This window comes from Leuciscus leuciscus, assembly GCF_965113295.1.
Source record: "Leuciscus leuciscus genome assembly, chromosome: 22".
NCBI lineage: Eukaryota > Metazoa > Chordata > Actinopteri > Cypriniformes > Leuciscidae > Leuciscus > Leuciscus leuciscus.
Window position 1 is genome coordinate 35330309 of NC_138746.1, and position 20144 is coordinate 35350452.

At 41.4% G+C, this 20144-nt stretch overlaps 1 protein-coding gene across 1 annotated transcript; it reads right to left on the reverse strand.

Annotated features, from left to right (window-relative positions):
- Nucleotides 1-2294: 2294 nt before the first annotated feature.
- Nucleotides 2295-4688, reverse strand: LOC309486859 (zona pellucida sperm-binding protein 3-like). The gene is made up of 8 exons (XM_082154326.1): nucleotides 4153-4688; nucleotides 3589-3707; nucleotides 3407-3510; nucleotides 3149-3326; nucleotides 2891-3008; nucleotides 2725-2807; nucleotides 2551-2639; nucleotides 2295-2479 (listed from the first exon to the last, which is right to left on the reverse strand). The coding sequence occupies exons 1-8, from the start codon at nucleotides 4597-4599 to the stop codon at nucleotides 2409-2411; spliced, it is 1209 nt and encodes a 402-aa protein (XP_082010452.1). The 5' UTR covers nucleotides 4600-4688; the 3' UTR covers nucleotides 2295-2408.
- Between the last annotated feature and the right edge of the window lie 15456 nt (nucleotides 4689-20144).

A 20144-nucleotide genomic window follows, 5' to 3' on the forward strand; every position in this document is an offset into this window, starting at 1 on the left:
CCTGTGTGCAGCATCCAGTTGGATGATGCGACAGCAGCCACAGTACAACGGTGCCAGTGCTCTCACCACACATCAGCTATAGGTGGAGAGGAGAGAGTGATGGGGATTATTAGGAGGCCATGATTGGCAAGGGCTAATGGAAGAAATTTGGCAAGGACACCAGGGTTACACCTCTACTCTTTACAAGAAGTGCCATGGGATTTTTAATGACCACAGAGTTAGGACCTCGGTTTAAGTTCCATATAGAATGCAACCCTAGTGTTTCTGAAGTTAATAACTCTATGGAGAAAGTGAAGCTTTAAGTTAACCTTTAAGACCGCTAGTTAAAGCTCAAGGTTGTGCTTTTGAAGCCATTAGTTTGTTACAATTTGTGGTTACACTTTTTTCGGTTTGTCCAAAGTGGACTTTCTATAAGTAACTTTTCAACTACATGTCAACTAATACTCACAGTATTAATAGACTGTTAGGAGGTTAACCCTCTGGAGTCTGAGCGGTTTTTTGGGCCCTGGGGGTGTTCTGACATGCTCTGACATTTGTGCTTTTTTCAGTTGCTTATAAACATATTAATGGCAAAGGTGTAAATTCACTCTATATAGCACAAACAGGACTACAATAATATGTGAGCCACATGTATGTACATGTTTTCATTTTTGAGAGAATAATGTTTATGCGTGGTTATCGAAAAAACTAAAAATTAAAGTTTTTGAAATAAGGCCACAAAACACATACTAAATATGTGGCAATAAGACTTTTGACTAATGGATGTCGTCGCCTATAGTTTTTTCTTCAAAATTATGTGAAAATAGTCTTGCTTTATCGTTCACATAAAACCATACATTGATTTAAATTGATGTAAAACAGGTTTTGCTTGGAAAGCCAATATGCGAGGGGGGCGTGAACGAGGAGTGGTTTACACAATGTCCCACCCACTCTGCATAATTAGCCATTCATTCAGGTGTGACACTGACTGAGCCACAATGCAAGGACAAAAGATATATTTAGAAGAAGACTTATATTGACCATTTAAGATTTTGCTTACATCTATCTTGTAAATATGTTTTGCTATTTTATTAAAACGGTTACAATTACAACAATAATTACAATTTCAACAATATTTCAAGTGTAGGCCTACTCTTACTTTGTAAAAAAAAATTATTACAGGCCTACATTTTATCTATGTATTCATTAGTTTGAATATAGCCAACATTGGAACAGCTAACATCTTAGTTGATGACTTTATTTTTGACAAAAATAGTATTTTATATATAGAAATTGCTAAACAAAAGCTTATTTGATGTGGCAGTATATTCTACAGTAAAAACTGTACCCAAATCTACTAAACAAAATTTTGTCTTTCATATTTCGTCTGACTGTAACGTTGTTTTCATGAAATATTAGGGCATATTGTTAATTTGCAGTTTAATACGTTGCTTATACAAATAGCCTACATTTTATTTCAACATTCAGTCGATTTTTACTCATCTCAGTATGGCAATACAGTTTGCTAAAACATCATCATTCATTCTCACACGCGATTTAAATTTAAACTGTCTTTGCCAGCTGTGGTAAACAGCGCGCATCTCTGCCGTTTATTCATTCATAAACAGAAACCCACGTGAAGAAATTCACGTGAGAAGAAAAAAAAAACTTACTAGTATTCCTCAGCTCGCTCCTCGATATACCCGCACTTCTGAGGGACATTTTCCATTAGTATTATTCCTCACAGCGCTGCAAGACGGTGTAAACAAGTAATGATCTAAATAAACTTGTGTTTTCTCAAGCTGATGGGGGCGTTCACAGGATTGCCTCAGCCATTTGCGTTTGAATAGCGCGCGCTCTCCATGGGCGTGTCACATTACATCTGAATTAGCTGTAATGAGGTCGACTGGAATCGCTCTTTTAATACAGATTTCACAAGATGAGAATATTTGTTTTTTATATAAATTACTTCATTTAAAAGAAGAGAATTCAAGCTTCATGCCTGTGTGTCTGTTTGACTGAGTATTCACTCAGTTATTGTTCATTTTCGGACGCGTTTCAGAATGGACTACACTGGCAGAGAGAAGGCAGAACTCGCTTCGTGTTTATTTCTCTTTATTTGGCAAAAAGCACAACACTTTGTTTTTATTGTGAATATACACAAAAATACACATTTAACAGAATCGATTGATGTATGAAAATCAAAGTCAACAGTATTTATGAGTTTCTTTTACACTAAAAAAAAAAAAAAAAAAAAAAGCGAGCTGGTATCGCCGGCGATACAGCCGACCTCAGGGGGTTAAAGTACAGGACGACTATCAGTGTCACCACATTGGCAGAATGAGGCACTTTTTCACAGTCAAAAGCATTTAAACCAGACACGCAGCAAAATGACAAGTCAGATACAACCAAGGATTGATTTGTCAGTTTTATTGAGAACCTTCCTTTTGCCCTTGAACCATTACAGGACCAAGTGAGGCCTTTCCTTCCCACTGAATGCCTAGAGAAGAAAAAAGCCAAGTTAGAGCACTTGAATCAAAAGCAACCTTAGAAAGAGCAAACACTACCAACCTCCATAGGGAGCAGCAAATTCACCATCAGGTCCACATGTTGAGTCACAGCAACCACATACTTGGTCGTTTCCATCAGCAGCAAGCCACCTGCACCAAAACAAACACATGGAACCTTCAACATGAGAAAAGTCAAATTAAACCAACCCCCCACAAAAAAAAAAAAAAAAAGTACCCATTGGCAAAGGAACAGGATTTGCGCTGAGCGTCACTGGGTGCGGAAGCAATAGTTGCCTTCAGAGTACATGTTATGTAGATCTGCAAGGGATGACAGACAAGTCACAAAACCAATGCAGATGGGAGGAGAAGTCAAGTTAACTCATGATATTCATAGCACATACAGAAGGACTGTTGCCCTCCTGGAACATAAACGCCTCCAGCTGGAACTGGATCTTGTCGACCTGGGACCGAGGCATGAAGCGGGAGCTGGAAGCTGTAGTTTTGGCATCCACAAAGCACCTGAGGGCAAAAATTCACAAAGAGCAACTCATGAATGTCAACTGTAGAGCATCAAGCAACTAGACCTTACCCCTGACTGTGACAAAGTGGTTACAAAAGGCAACTTAAACAGTCCTACCGCATCAAGGCCATGACCTTACCCGTGATTCTCAATGAAGGAATATCTTGGAAGAGAGTTCACATCGGGTACTTGAGTGGCCACACAGCTGTCCACAAACACACGCAGAGGCACATGATTGTACTGCTTCACAGATGCCTCGATGTTAATAACGCCACCCAGGAAATAGGAGTATGAAGGCCTCTGATAAGACCAATCATCTACACACAAAAAAGAAAAACACTTTAGGCAAAGCCACAATTGCAAAGGTTTATTTTATTGAAAGACAACCTGTACCAACCCATCATGATCTTCAGGGAGAACAGCAAGACTTCTCCATCAGCCTCTGTTGAGGCATAAGGGACCCATGTTGGTCTCAAGGCATCACTGCTTACATTTTGGAGCCTGCGGTTCATGAAAGTACCCATTAAATGGTCTCCCAAGTTGCACAAGAAAGTGCAGAAAGTCACAGAGATCCCCTACCTTTGATAATGGCATTGAACACCTACAATTGCACCATTGGCCCGGGTAATCGGAGTCCCTGCAAACGCCTCAGGGGTGTAGGTAAGAGAGAAGGTGTAGACAAGATCATCCTCATTCATCTGTTACACACAAAAAAAATAAAAATGTGGTTACCAAGAAGGTCATCCTAAATACGCTACATACACCAAGACCATGCACACGAATCACCAATTAGTAAATTCTTCACATCACCACAGCTGCCCTCAGAAGCTCCACTGTTGTCAAAGCTAGTCAATGTTTTGGAGACATGCCCTAAGGATTAACTAGCTTTAACACTATTAAGGCACAAGATTTATAGTTCTTGTTTTTGAAGCTCCTTTCATACCATTTATGGGATAGTTTACATCAGATGTTGGTTTGAAGGGTTATTTAAAAGGCAAGTAGCTTGAAAATTCAGGATTTACCCATTCAAATAGATAGAACTTGGTCTTAGCTGCCCTGGCATTGTAAAACTAAGGGAACTGACTTTCCTTGAAAAGGTCCTCTGCCACAACAAGTAACCCATTACGATGTATCTGTTCTTACCATCAGCACGCTGTTGCAGTCCTGTAATTCATACTCAAAGATGAGCACTCTTGACCCAGGATCCTGACCAACAACAGGACATCCACCTAAAGACAGACCAGTTGGCTGGATCAACTGACCATTGCTGAAGAAGTCCTGCTGGACCTCTATGATAACCCGGTTCTCGCCACATTGAACCGCTACGCTGCTGGGAGTCACGGGTTCCCTCAACTGGAAGTCCACAGCCAACTCGCTCTGCACCTCAGGAACGGTGGGATACCTCCAATCCAAAGGCTTCACTGGACCCTCCAACAGCTGCTTCTCCTGAAGGCCAAAAGGCTCCTGTGCAAGGCTTTTGGAGTCAGAACCCAAAGGACTCTGAAACTGAGAAGCCACTTGCAAAGGGTTCCAGAGCCCTAGAGGAGAAAGGGCAGGACTTCTGGAAGCTGGATCTGATTTTGGCCCCATGCTTCTTGGACTATGACTGGACCTCAAACTTCCCAAGACATCATGCAGATCAAATGCAACAACCACCACTAAGACCACAATCAGGAATCCCATCCTAACAACTTTTGACATAAATACCAGTGCTTGGCTTTGCCATTTTGTACAGCTTTGAGTTAAGGTGGCTCCACCCCTTTTACCTTAATTGATTATCCTTGATTCTCCTCTGGACCCGCAGAGTGTATGCATCTTAGGGACGCACCATTCTGCACATTTTTTATGTGCCTGTCCAAATACCAGAGGTGGAAAGAGTAATAAAATATTCTACTCAAGTAAAAGTACTACTACTTCAATGAAATTTTACTTAAGTACAAGTAAAATTACCGGTCTAAAAATCTACTTCAGGCAAAAGTAAAAAGTAACTAATTTAAAATGAACTAAGAGTAAAAGTTACAGAGTTACTTTTTTAACAGCGGGGGTGGGGTGGGAAACACTCCCGTGTAGGGTTGTAACGGTATGAGATTTTCACAGTATGATAAAGTCTCAGAAAATATCACGGTTTACGGTATTAATCAATTATTAAATAAATAAATGGTATTATAAAATTATGGTTATTATTATTATTATTATTATAATCAGTTAAAATGACAGTTCAATTAATTAAAACTGTTTTTTTTGGGGGGGGGGGGGGGGGGGGGGCTGGTTCAAATGGTTTTATTATAACAAACTTGAAACCATTTGTTTGTTTTGTTTATTAAAATTTCAAAAAAAAAAAACTTGCCTAATTAACTAAATTCAATAATGTATAATGAAATACAAATTCATTACAAATAAACTTATTTTTAACATTAATAATTTATTAAAATTTTTAAGAATAATAGAGTCCTATGAAATGTTTTTTATTCCGAAAATTAATGTTTCTTTTTAAGATTTAATAAATAGTGGTAATCAAATGAAAATGTTTATGCATTCATGTACTCATATTGTTTGTGAGAGTTGAAAACACCATGAGTGTCACGCGTACTTGAGTATGTAGAAGTAGATGACCAGCGCAGCTCATTCACACAGAGGCACGCAGAACAAGCAGATTATATATTTACATAGCAGTATTTTTGTGCTTTAATATTCACAGACCATGTCACCATTGGATTTATTGCATAGCTCTACATTTTATTTTATTCATCAATCCATAATTTTGCGTGTTTTATGTGACATCTGCGTTATGTAAATTCCATTTTAATGACTGGATTCCGGGTTTTCACTCTGCATCACGGAAATCATTCGGCCTTAAGTTATAAACGGGACATACCTTTATCTGCACGGAGGGATGGTGTTTTATGTGTTTCCTCCTATTGCAGCCACTTTGCATCCACATTTTTTGCAAATTGGATATCTATTCTCGAGGACAACCACGCATTATTTCTACATCCGAAGTATTTCCATACTGGCCATAGTTCGCTTCATAAGAATTCGACTGCGTTTCAGGTCTGCATCACTTTTTTTACGTGTTTGTTCTCCCGTCCTTCAATCAATGCAATAGTTTCCTGAGCGTGATTTTTTTCCCCCTTGTATTATTTTTTTTTTACTCAGTAACAGATATGATTTAAAATATCAATACAATAGTACAATACTTCAAACAAAACGTAAGTAAAAGTAAAATTACAGATTTTAAAAACTACTTTAAAAAGTAAAAGTATACAAAGAAACTTCTCAATTACATAACTCAAGTAAATGTAATTCGTTACTTTCCACCTCTGCCAAATACCCACACTTGCCATCTTTGTACTTGACCACTTGTCTACTGATATGACCTACAGTATTTCCGGTCTTTGATCCAAGTGTTCAGGTGGGCTTGAAGAACGCAAGTGCGTGTAGAACTTTTGATTACCCAATGGGACACACTTTTAGTGTTGCAAAAATGCAAGTTTACAGAGCTTTATTTACACGTTTTGATTTCAAGTACTTTGCATTTTAAAATAAACTTATACATGTCTGTTCAGTAGTCCCTATGTAAGCAAGAAAAGTGCCTTTTTCATTTACATTAGACTTCAGTTACCAGACATGTGCTGTGTCTCAATTCGCCTACTTATACTACGCCCCAAAAAATATATACTCTTTGTGAAGAAAAAGTGCTTACTTTTGAGTGTGTAGCAGAAGAGTAGACAAGCTTTGGGACATCCTATCACATCATACAATTGCGTCTTTAACGTTAGCGCTCTGTCGCTTAGTTACACGCCTGTCAATCATCTTGTGAAAGAAAAAATCCTCCACATTTCATTTAATTTCCTACTTTATCGGAGAGAAATGCAGAAGCACGTTGATCTGCAGTCACAGGTCTAACATGCAGAGATTATTCTCATATTAATACATAATAATGCATTTAAAAGTTAATTGCCAAACGGATCTTTATAAAAGTCCACGTTGTTATTGTTATTGAAATATAACATGGATAACATTAAATTAATATTTTTCTATCAGGTTAAACTTTGATTAGTCACTCAAACCTTTATCATGTTTTGTAGTTTTTTAAACACTTTTTACTCGTGTTTGTAGTTCCTCCTCCAAAGCGCAGTGGGTTGTGGGTAATTAATATTAGCCTTTAGAGTGTGCACGGATCCACACTTCGAAAATCCACCAGAAATAGAAGACCATCTCTGGACTTTGGCATACTCTCTTCAACATACTATGCTTTGGAAGACACTTATTTTAACCCCCTGGGGTCGGTCGCACCGGCGCGATCACCTCGCTTTTTTTCTTATCAGTGCAAAAGACCCTCAGTTAACTTCCTCTATTTTTGTCATACAGGCAAGTTATATACATCATTCAAAACGATGAAATGTCTACTTTTATTTGTGTACACTCATAATAAAAACAAAATGTTCTGCTTTTCGTAAAATAAAGAAAATAAACATGATGCATGTTCTGCCATCTCTTTCAGTATGAAGTTCATTCTGAAACGCGTCAGAAAATGAACTGTAACTCAGCAAATAATTGCCACTCATAAGTGAGAGATATGTTTTGGGAAAGCTTGAAGTGTCACATGCAAATAGACCACGTGAAGAAGCGCAAACCTGTAAACGCCCTCATTACCTCAAAACAAAGAATCAAACTTCATCATTCCTTTGCTTTTCATCAGGTTTGGAAGACACGCTACAAGTTTACACTAGATTTACCTCAGAAGAAGAAGAATGCAATTTGAAGTTAAGATTTTTAAGGTAAGACACACATTATCACTTATAATAGTTAATAGTACACTTCACATTGTACTAGTTGAACTGATGTCAGACTAAAATGTATGAAATCAACAGAAACATGTTGAAATATCTACTATAGACAGGTAGGCAACCTTTCAGTACTAAATACATATACATGTAGGACACGAGGATGTTTAAAGCTTGATAATATAAAATAAAGCATGATTTAAAAGTAAGCTAGTATGAGTGTTTACACTAACATTGTCACGGTTCACAGATTCATTGTTTCCTTCTTGTCTCGTGCATCTGTTGTTGTGTGTGTGTGTGTGTGTGTGTGTGTGTGTGTGTGTGTGTGTGTGTGTGTGTGTGTGTGTGTGTGTGTGGTGTGTGTGTGTGTGTGGGCGTGACCGGATCGTTACCACTGATCAGCAGCACAGCTGATTGTCAGTAGCAGCACCAGCTGAAGCTCATCAACTCATCCTTAAATACTCACTGGTTTCTTCTCTCCACTGTCAGATCGTTGTTGTATTCCCTGTGATGTGTTGTGTCCTCTGCTCCTGTGTTGGCGTTCCTGTTCCGTGCCTTGGTGTCGTGAGTTGGTGTTCCTGTTCCGTGCCTTGGTGTCGTGAGTTGGTGTTCCTGATTGATGTCTCCATTGTTCTTCGTTCCTCGTCTGGATTCACCATCTTCATCAGCGCACTCCACCACTCACCACCTGCTTTCTGTGTTTGGCCATCGAGGTCCCTGCGCCACTCATCATCACCTGACTCAAGTCTTATGAACTTTACATTTTATAATAAAGAGCTGTTTGATTACACTCGCACTTGCTTCCTCACCTTCTGTCGTGATAGAACGATCTGACCTTCAATGGAAGCAGTGAGTGGTTCGCCGATTTCCCTGGAGGCGTTCTTCAACAGCAGCATTCATCGGATGAATTCCCAGGAGGAGAGTTTGAACGACACGGGCTGTGCAGTTCAGACTCTCGTGGCGCAGGTGTCCGAGCTCACCCAGCAATTCCAACTTCTGCGAGCTCCCACTGCGCCACCCGCACCGCCCGTTCCCCCCACACCACCTGAGACCCTCTTCCAGTCAGAACCCCACCTACCAGTTCCTAAATCGTACTCCGGAGATCCAAGTTATTGCAGAGCTTTTCTGACACAATGCTCCATGCATTTTTTACTTCAACCAAGAACCTTCTGTACAGAGCGAACAAAGATCACTTTTGTTCTGATCCTGCTGACTGGGAGAGCGGCATTATGGGGAACGGCGGTGTGGGAGAACCAAGACCCCTGCTCTGACTCGTTCCAGGCACTCTCCGCTGAGATGAGGCGAGTATTCGACCGTGCCGTTGCCGGGAGAGAGGCCGCTAGAATACTCGCCGACCTTCATCAAGGGGAGAGATCAGTGTCAGACTATTCCATCGAGTTCCGTACCTTAGCGGCAGAGTGTCACTGGAACGAGGAGGCGCAGTGGGACATGTTCCTGCATGGGCTGGCTGACCGCGTCCAGAAGGAGATCTACGCCCTGGACCTCCCTACGACGCTCAATGGACTCATCGAGGCTCTAAGAGTAGATGCACGGCTGTCCAGAGTCGAGCGACGCATCTCTCATAGTCGAGTCCCTGGAGAAGCTGAGAGCCAGCGGTTCAGTGGCGGGGACGCGGTCAGCCCTACCTACGATCACGAGCCCATGCAGGTGGGGCGAGCTCGGCTTTCCCGGGAGGAGAGGGAAAGGCGGAGATCCCAGGGGCTCTGTCTCTACTGCGGCACGGCAGGCCATTATTTAAACACCTGCCCAGTGAAGGGACCTAACCCGAAGAGGCTACTGTCGGGTGGGATCTCCGCCGAGAAGCTCTCGTCTACATCTACACTCCTCCCGGTAAGACTGAGATGGTCAACACATTCACACGACTGTCAAGCACTACTGGACTCAGGGGCTGAGGGTAATTTCATGGACTACACTTTCGCGCACAGGTTCCAAGTCCCTATCAAACCACTCACCCACAGGATTTCCGTCCACGCCCTCAACGGTCAAGAACTCCCCACCATTTCATTCACCACTGGACCGGTCACTCTTGTTACATCTGGCAACCACACTGAAACCCTCTCATTCTACATCATGGACTCCCCCCTTGCACCTGTGGTTCTCGGTCACCCCTGGCTTATCCGGCATAACCCCAAAGTGGACTGGCTCCAGAGGTCTATTGTGGCGTGGAGCAATAAGTGTCATGAGTCCTGTTTAGTGTCTGCCTGTCTTTCTGTTTCTGTGTTTCAGGAGGAGGCAGTGGATTTGTCTAACGTGCCCGCGGAGTACCATGACCTGAAGGAGGTGTTCAGTAAGTCTCGGGCTGCTTCTCTTCCTCCGCATCGTCCCTATGACTGTGCTATAGATTTACTGCCAGGTAAGTCTCCGCCTAAAGGCAAGTTATATTCGCTTTCTGCTCCAGAAAGGGAGGCTATGGAGAAATATATTTCTGATTCTCTAGCAACGAAGTTCATCCGCCCTTCCTCTTCTCCAGCGGGGGCGGGGTTCTTTTTTGTGGGGAAGAAGGATGGTTCTCTGCGACCTTGTATTGATTACCGAGGGCTGTACAGCATCACGGTAAAGAATACGTATCCTTTGCCGTTGATGTCTTCAGCCTTCGAGAGGTTGCAGGGAGCGTCTATCTTCACTAAATTGGACTTGCGTAATGCTTATCATTTGGTCCGCATCAGGAAGGGGGATGAGTGGAAGACTGCTTTTAACACCCCCAGGGGGCACTTTGAATACTTGGTCATGCCTTTCGGTTTGTCCAACTCCCCAGCAGTCTTCCAGGCACTCGTTAACGACGTGCTGCGAGATATGGTCGACCAGTTCATATATGTCTACCTGGATGACATATTGATTTTTTCATCTTCTCTCCAGGAACACGTGCAGCACGTCCGACGAGTGCTTCAGAGGTTGCTAGAGAATGGGCTTTTTGTCAAGGCGGAGAAATGTTCGTTTCATGCACAGTCTGTTCCTTTCCTAGGGTACATTGTGTCGACTGAGGGAATACGCATGGATCCTGAGAAGATTAGGGCTGTGGTGGAATGGCCAAGTCCAGATTCCCGTAAGGCCCTACAGAGGTTTCTGGGGTTCGCCAATTTCTACCGGCGGTTTATTCGCAACTTCAGCCAACTAGCCTCACCTCTGACTGCCTTGACCTCCCCCAGAACTACGTTCAGGTGGTCAGACGCAGCCGAGGCTGCGTTTACCAAACTGAAAGGCCGCTTTGTTACAGCCCCCATCCTCATTGCCCCTGATACATCACGTCAGTTCGTGGTGGAGGTCGATGCGTCAGAGGTGGGGGTAGGTGCAGTGATTTCCCAGCGTTCTCCCACAGACGACAGAATGCATCCGTGCGCGTTTTTGTCTCATCGTTTGTCCCCTGCCGAACGCAATTATGACATTGGTAACAGAGAATTGTTGGCAGTCAAGTTAGCGTTGGAGGAATGGCGCCACTGGTTAGAAGGGTCGGGGGTACCTTTTATCGTCTGGACAGACCACAAGAATCTGGAATACATTAAAACCGCCAAAAGATTGAACTCCAGGCAGGCTCGGTGGGCACTTTTTTTCAGACGTTTTGATTTTACACTCTCGTACCGCCCGGGTTCTAAAAACATCAAACCCGATTCTTTATCGCGCATTTTTGACCGTTCCGGACGCCTGTCTACTCCCGAGTGCATTTTACCCGAGAATCTATTTGTCTCCACACTCGTATGGGAGGTCGAATCGAAGGTCAAGAAGGCCTTAGAAGGGGTAACACCTCCGGCCGGTTGCCCATCAAACCGCTTATTTGTACCGGAGGGATTACGGTCCGACGTTATTCAGTGGGGGCATTGTTCCAACGTGGCTTGTCATCCAGGAGTTAGTCGTACCAAGTTTTTGGTCAAGCAACGATTCTGGTGGCCACTCATGGCTCGTGATGTTCACAGTTTTGTTTTGGCTTGCTCAGTTTGTGCCACTGGTAAGACTTCCAATCGATCCCCAGATGGGTTACTTCAACCGCTGCCTGTCCCTTCGAGACCCTGGTCCCACATTTCGCGAGATTTTGTCACCGCCCTCCCACCCTCCCAGGGTAACACGGTAGTTTTGACCGTGGTGGACCGGTTCTCGAAGGCGGCACATTTCATTCCCTTGCCCAAATTACCCTCAGCCAAGGAGACCGCGTTGACCGTCGTTAATCACGTCTTTCGCTTACATGGCCTCCCGACAGACGTGGTTTCCGACAGAGGACCCCAATTTGTGTCCAAATGTTGGCAAGAGTTTTGTAAACTATTGGGGGCGACTGTCAGTCTGTCCTCTGGGTTTCATCCCCAGAGCAATGGTCAAACTGAGAGAGCCAACCAAGATTTGGAGAGAACCTTGCGATGTCTGGTCTCCAAGAATCCTTCCTCATGGAGCCAGCAATTGTCTATGGTGGAGTACGCACACAATACGTTGCCAGTGTCATCCACGGGCCTATCTCCGTTTGAGTGTAGTGTAGGTTACCAGCCACCAATTTTTCCTAGTCTGGAGTCCGAAGTCGCGGTCCCCTCCGCTCACGCCTTCGTCCAGAGGTGTCGTCGCACTTGGACTAGAGCCCGTGAGACTCTACTCCAGGTGGGAGCGCGCACCAAGGCCAAAGCCGATCGCCACCGGTCTAAGCCTCCCGTATACGTCGTTGGTCAAAAAGTGTGGCTTTCTACCAAGAACATTCCTCTCCGCTCCGTCTCTAATAAACTTGCTCCTAAATTTATCGGCCCGTTCACTGTCACCAAGATCATTAGTCCGGTGGCAGTCCGCCTCAACCTCCCTCCAGTGTACAGGAGGATTCATCCCGTGTTCCATGTATCCAAAGTCAAACCCGTGTTTTATTCTCGCATTAATCCGCCAGCCCCGGTTCCCCCACCGCCGCGACTCGTAGAAGGAGAACCCACATATTCGGTTAATCGTATCCTGGACTCAAGGCGGAGGGGACGCGGAGTCCAGTACTGGGTGGACTGGGAGGGATACGGTCCGGAGGAGAGAAGTTGGGTACCTGCCAGAGACATCCTGGATCACTCCCTTATCGATGATTACAATCGACAGGTAAAGGAGTCTGGGAACGCCAGGAGGCGTTCCTAGGAGGGGGGGTACTGTCACGGTTCACAGATTCATTGTTTCCTTCTTGTCTCGTGCATCTGTTGTTGTGTGTGTGTGTGTGTGTGTGTGTGTGTGTGGGCGTGACCGGATCGTTACCACTGATCAGCAGCACAGCTGATTGTCAGTAGCAGCACCAGCTGAAGCTCATCAACTCATCCTTAAATACTCACTGGTTTCTTCTCTCCACTGTCAGATCGTTGTTGTATTCCCTGTGATGTGTTGTGTCCTCTGCTCCTGTGTTGGCGTTCCTGTTCCGTGCCTTGGTGTCGTGAGTTGGTGTTCCTGTTCCGTGCCTTGGTGTCGTGAGTTGGTGTTCCTGGTTGATGTCTCCATTGTTCTTCGTTCCTCGTCTGGATTCACCATCTTCATCAGCGCACTCCACCACTCACCACCTGCTTTCTGTGTTTGGCCATCGAGGTCCCTGCGCCACTCATCATCACCTGACTCAAGTCTTATGAACTTTACATTTTATAATAAAGAGCTGTTTGATTACACTCGCACTTGCTTCCTCACCTTCTGTCGTGATAAACATGATGAATATTATAATGTTTAGACCCGTGTTTACTGTTAAATACTGTGTTCGTGGATATCTATTCAAACGTAGATGCTTATTTAATGAAGCATTGTAAGTTCTGGTCACTCGTGCTGTGCATTTGAAAGTAAAACGCACCAAACATTAGGCTAGATCTTTTTACTACAATCTCATTTCATAACGTCATAACGAATGATAACATTTGAAGTAACATATGATAATCCATATGTTTCTCTAATGTAGTGTACTGAAGTGTTCTTTTTTATTGATTTATTGTTATAGGGTTAGGGTTAGGGTTAGGTTAGTAAAAGTAAAAATTATTATTATTATTTAATGCAGCCCTACAAGTATATGCCTACAAGGCACAACAAACCTGGTGTTCATTATACGTATATGTTTGTGAATTTCAAATCACAATTTTAACCAGAAAATCACAGTTAGATTTTCTTCCCCACATTGTGCATCCCTATAGTTTCTCCTGATATTAGCATGTTCACAGTTGTCTTTTTTTTTATACAGGGACCAGATAACACTGATGAGCCCTGCTGACATTCACACAAGTCTCTGTACATGAGCATGGTAAAATGAAGCAAACACCTTGAAAGGTGTGTGACTTTTCCCGTCTCTCTGTTTAGATCAGTGTGCTCAATAATGTGCCTTTTTGTCTTTTGTATCTTAGGACTATGTTGTGCTGTAAATAAAACCAAACAATCAAAAAGCTATTCCTTTTTAAATCTCTCCTCATTCTTTTTTCTGGTTCTCTCACAGTCCCACCTGATAGGGCCATTATGGGAGGGTCTTTGTCTTCCCAGGTGTGAAACACATCAATATTTTGTATGATTCACGCCTCCTCACAGAGAGCTTTCTTACACAAAACATGTCTTACAAATTTTAAATCAATATATTGTTTTATGTGAATGAGTGGGCAGAATGATTTTCACATTGTTTTGAAAAAAAAACTGTAGACTACGTGATACAATTTTCAAAAGTCTTGTGAACAAATAGTCAGTATGGGTTTAATGGCCTTATTTCAGTGACTAAAATCTTTAGTTTTTTTTCACATACCACGCATAAACGTAATTTTCTCAAAACTACAAACTTTCACATACATGCTGCTCACATATTATTGTAGCAGAGTTTTTGCTAAATACAGTGTAATCAGACACATTTTACAAGTAATAGAAATAAGCAAAAATGTCAGATCATGTCAGAACACCTCCAGGGCCCAGATAGCACCTCAGACCCCAGAGGGTTAATAATAAACCTAGTCTGGGGATGTATCTCAGTGGTAGAGTGCATGCTTTGCATGTATGAGATCCTGAGTTCAATCCCCAGCATCAGCAAGCAATGTTGGTCTTTTAAATCAAAGGCATATCTCACATATACATTGTGCATAAAGAAAATAATATTTAAACAAGAAAAAAACAGCAGCTAAATCAGGGGATGTAGCTCAGTGGTAGAGCGCATGTTTCGCATGTATGAGGTCCTGGGTTCAATCCCCAGCATCTCCAAGCAATGTGGAACTTTCCATTACTTTCTTTGCTTGTTTCTTAAACCTCAGAACCACATATGTATGCATTCCAGTGTTGACCTTTATCACCTATACATTTTTATTTAAAGACACATGTAGGTAAATAACAGAACACATTTAACACTGGGAGGGGATGTAGCTCAGTGGTAGAGCGCATGCTTTGCATGTATGAGGTCCTGGGTTCAATCCCCAGCATCTCCAAGAAAGGTTGGTCTTTTAAGTCAAAGGCATATCTCACATATACATTGTGCATAAAGAAAATAATATTTAAACAACAGAAAAACATTAGCTAAATCAGGGGATGTATCTCAGTGGTAGAGCGCATGTTTCGCATGTATGAGGTCCTGGGTTCAATCCCCAGCATCTCCAATTAATATTGAACTTTCTATCACTTTCTTTGCTTGTTTCTTAAACCTCGGAACCACATATGTATGTATTCCAGTGTTGACCTTTATCACCTATACATTTTTATTTAAAGACACATGTAGGTAAATAACAGAACACATTTAACACCGTGAGGGGATGTAGCTCAGTGGTAGAGCGCATGCTTTGCATGTATGAGGTCCTGGGTTGCATCTCCAAGCAATGTGGAACTTTCCATTACTTTCTTTGCTTGTTTCTTAAACCTCAGATCAGCATATGTATGCATTCCAGTGTTGACCTTTATCACCTATAAATTTTGATTTAAAGGCACAGGTAGGTACATAACGGAAACACACTTGTCAACATGAGGGGATGTATCTCAGTGGTAGAGCGCATGCTTTGCATGTATGAGGTCCTGGGTTCAATCCCCAGCATCTCCAGGCAATGTGGAGCTTTCCACTACTTTCTATATCTCACATACTGTTTAGAATGGATATTATGGACATTGAGACGCAAGGATGAACATTCCTGCTGATATACTTGTGTATCTAGTGGAACAGGATGATTTAAAGTCCCCCTGTAGTTAATATTTGTATCACTTAAAACTCATATTTGATCATCAATTGTATATATTTAAACGTTTTTTCCTTGAAAAAAAAATCTTCGTGCCTTAAAGGGACAATGTGTGACTTTTTAGGTATTTTATTATCTAAAATGAATATTTTTATTCATAAATATGTCCTCAATGGTGTACAAATACCTCTGCCAATTATCTGACTTATCCTCTTATCTCACAGAGCAGTGAGAGGCGCTTGTCACTGCCCCGGCAAGTTTAAAAGGCTGCACTGTACGGTTATTTATAATGGAGGAGTCCATACATATGCTGAGTCACAGGATAAGGAGTCCTCGTCGTCGAAAAGTCCAAAATAGACCGTAAAAGGAAACGTGAAAGGAGATTACAAAAAACAAGCGTTAATGTCGGGATAGCTAATGCAGGAGAAAGCTTTTAAAAGAGACCCTGAAGTTTCCTGCTTTCTTCTCGACAGGCAAGTCAATGTTACGGTCTTAATTACAAGCTTTTTTTCATTGCTTGGTTGTGTACTTTATTATATAATACAGGGCCGCTGGAAGTGGGGTGCAGCCCTACCTGTTTTCACAGAATTGTAAATGCAACGCATATGTTTGTTCATTAACATTTATTCATTTTTAGCATTTAGTCATTTATTTGTAATTAACACTTTAAGTGGTCTTTTTAAAAAGTGTTATTTATATGTTAAATTATGTTTTTAAAACATACGCGCAGAGTGTTACGTAATATTGTGTGTGCGGCGAAAGAATTTGTCCGCAGCCAAAAAAAACAAAAAAAAAAACACCCCAGAGCTATGAGCGCAAGTCCACTGCCAGCGTTGTGTAAGGTTAGCACTAGGCAGTGTGTTCATTTCTATTTCCTGTCGCTGTGCAGCCTCTTTTATTGTATATGACACTCTAAACAGCCCAATAACCCTTTTCTTTAAACTAAAGGATTAATTTATGTCCCATTGACCGGTCCATTGCATTACGAATAAAAGCAGAATCAATAAAGTCAAAATATGTGATGTGAAGTCCGATTTGAGTGTGTGCGCTGTTTGAACGAGTGTTCTCACTGATAGGCTACGCTTGTGTGATTCGCAGAGTTTTGTAGTCTTGATATTGTTTCTTATTCAAAAGTGGTGATGACGCCCCACCTCCAAAAAAACCCTCAGCACCCCCAACCTATAACCTCTTCCCGCGCCCCTGATATAATATACAAAAATATAATGAATAAAGAAGGCATCACTACTAATTACCATAGTTCATGTTTTTCACAGTCAATAATTCATACTGTAACATTCGTTTATTCATTGTGTCAAGTTGCAGTTTATTTGAAATAACAAACCTGTTCACCCGAAGGAAAACTCGAAGTGCTATTAGAACATCCTGTCATAGCTTTTTGGTACATAACGGCTACCGTAGATGCAACACGCATTTGAAAAAGCGAGGCGCTGAAGAGCACTATTTTTTTTAATGCAAAATACATTATCACCACTAGATGGGAGGAATTCCTACACATTGTCCCTTTAAAATAGCTTGAATGTAACTCGACACCCTTGCCTCATTAAGTATACGCTGGAGTTTGAGTTGGATCTTGGCTCGGATCAGGTGGTGGTCAGAACCGCAGTCATCCTTCAGCATTGAGCGGAACCTATTGTTGATCAGAATGTTGACCAATACGGCAGAGTCTTTGCAAGATGGATTTCGCCAGGTAAGTTGATGCTTGCACGGATGCTGTAAGCAGCTTTTACCGACGAGCAAGTTGTTGGTGGCGGCAAAGGACAAAAGCCGCAATTCGTTGTTTCCCAACCAGTTCTGTCCGTGCTGATATGAGCATTTAAGTCGCCTGCCAGGATAATCAAGTTGGTCTCTGGTATTAAATCCAAGGTGTGTTGGAGTGCGTTGTAGAAGTTGTCCTTTGCTGGATCAGGATTGGACGCGCCGGTGCGACCGACCCCAGGGGGTTAAAATAAGTGTCTTCCAAAGCATAGTATGTTGAAGAGAGTATGCCAAAGTCCCCAGATGGTCTTCTATTTCTGGTGGATTTTCGAAGTTTGGATCCGTGCACACTCTAAAGGCTAATATTACCCACAACCCACTGCACTTTGGAGGAGGAACTACAAACATGAGTAAAAAGTGTTTAAAAAACTACAAAACATGATAAAGGTTTGAGTGACTAATCAAAGTTTAACCTGATAGAAAAATATTGATTTAATGTTATCCATGTTATATTTCAATAACAATAACAACGTGGACTTTTATAAAGATCCGTTTGGCAATTAACTTTTAAATGCATTATTATGTATTAATATGAGAATAATCTCTGCATGTAAGACCCGTGACTGCAGATCAACGTGCTTCTGCATTTCTCTCCGATAAAGTAGGAAATTAAATGAAATGTGGAGGATTTTATCTTTGACAAGATGATTGACAGGCCAGTTTGCATGATAGGATGCGTGTAACTAAGTGACAGAGAGATAACATTATAGACGCAATTGTATGATGTGATAGCATGTCCCAAAGCTTGTCTACTCTTCTGTTACAAACTCAAAAGTAAGCACTTTTTCTTCACAAAGAGTATATATTTTTAGGGCGTAGTATAAGTAGGCGAATTGAGACGCAGCACATGTCTGGTAACTGCAGTCTAATGTAGATGAAAAAGGCGCTTTTCTTGCTTACATAGGGACTACTGAACAGACATGTATAAGTTTATTTTAAAATGCAAAGTACTTGAAATCAAAACGTGTAAATAAAGCTCTGTAAACTTGCATTTTTTGCAACACTAAAAGTGTGTCCCATTGGGTAATCAAAAGTTCTACACGCACTTGCAGTCTTCAAGCCCACCTGAACACTTGGATCAAGACCGGAAATACTGTAGGTCATATCAGTAGACAAGTGGTCAAGTACAAAGATGGCAAGTGTGGGTATTTGGCAGAGGTGTAAAGTAACGAATTACATTTACTTGCCCTACGTAATTGAGTAGTTTCTTTGTATACTTCTACTTTTTTAGGTAGTTTTTAAAATCTGTAATTTTACTTTTACTTACGTTTTGTTTGAAGTATTCTACTACGCTCTATTTTAAATCATATCTGTTACTGAGTAAAAAATAATAATACAAGGGGGAAAAAAATCACGCTCAGGAAACTATTGCATTGATTGAAGGACGGGAGAACAAACACGTAAAAAAAGTGATGCAGACCTGAAACGCAGTCGAATCCTTATGAAGCGAACTATGGCCAGTATGGAAATACTTCGGATGTAGAAAGAATAGATATCCAATTTGCAAAAAATGTGGATGCAAAGTGGCTGCAATAGGAGGAAACACATAAAACACCATCCCTCCGTGCAGATAAAGGTATGTCCCGTTTATAACTTAAGGCCGAATGATTTCCGTGATGCAGAGGGAAAACCCGGAATTCAGTCATTAAAATGGAATTTACATAACGCAGATGTCACGTAAAACACGCAAAATTATGGATTGATGAATAAAAATAAATAAATAAAAAAAGTTTGGTTTAACCAGGAGTAATTATGAGTATAATAGGAGTAGGCCAACAATACAATGTACTTCTCAAAACAACAACAATAATAATACATTTTATTTAAACATTATTTAAGGAATGTATTTTTTGTCTATGGTTTAATTTAATAAATCTGTTTAGCGTAAAAGCATTTGAACCAACCCCCCCCCCAAAAAAACAGTTTTCATTCATTTAACTGTCATTTTAACTGATGATGATAATAATAATCATAATAATAATAATAATAACCATGATTTTATAATACCACTTATTTATTTAATAATTGATTAATACCGTAAACTGTGAAAATCTCATACCGTTACAACCCTACACTGGAGTGTCCCCCACCCCACCCCCGCTGTTAAAAAAGTAACTCAGTAACTTTTACTCTGAGTAAATTTTAAATGAGTTACTTTTTACTTTAGCTTGAGTTGATTTTTAGACCGGTAATTTTACTTGTACTTAAGTAAAATTTCATTTAAGTAGTAGTACTTTTACTTGAGTAGAATATTTTATTACTCTTTCCACCTCTGGTATTTGGACAGGCACATAAACAATTTGCAGAATGGTGCGTCCCTAAGATGCATACACTCTGCGGGTCCAGAGGAGAATCAAGGATAATCAATTAAGGTAAAAGGGGTGGAGCCACCTTAACTCAAAGCTGTACAAAATGGCAAAGCCAAGCACTGGTGTTTATGTCAAAAGTTGTTAGA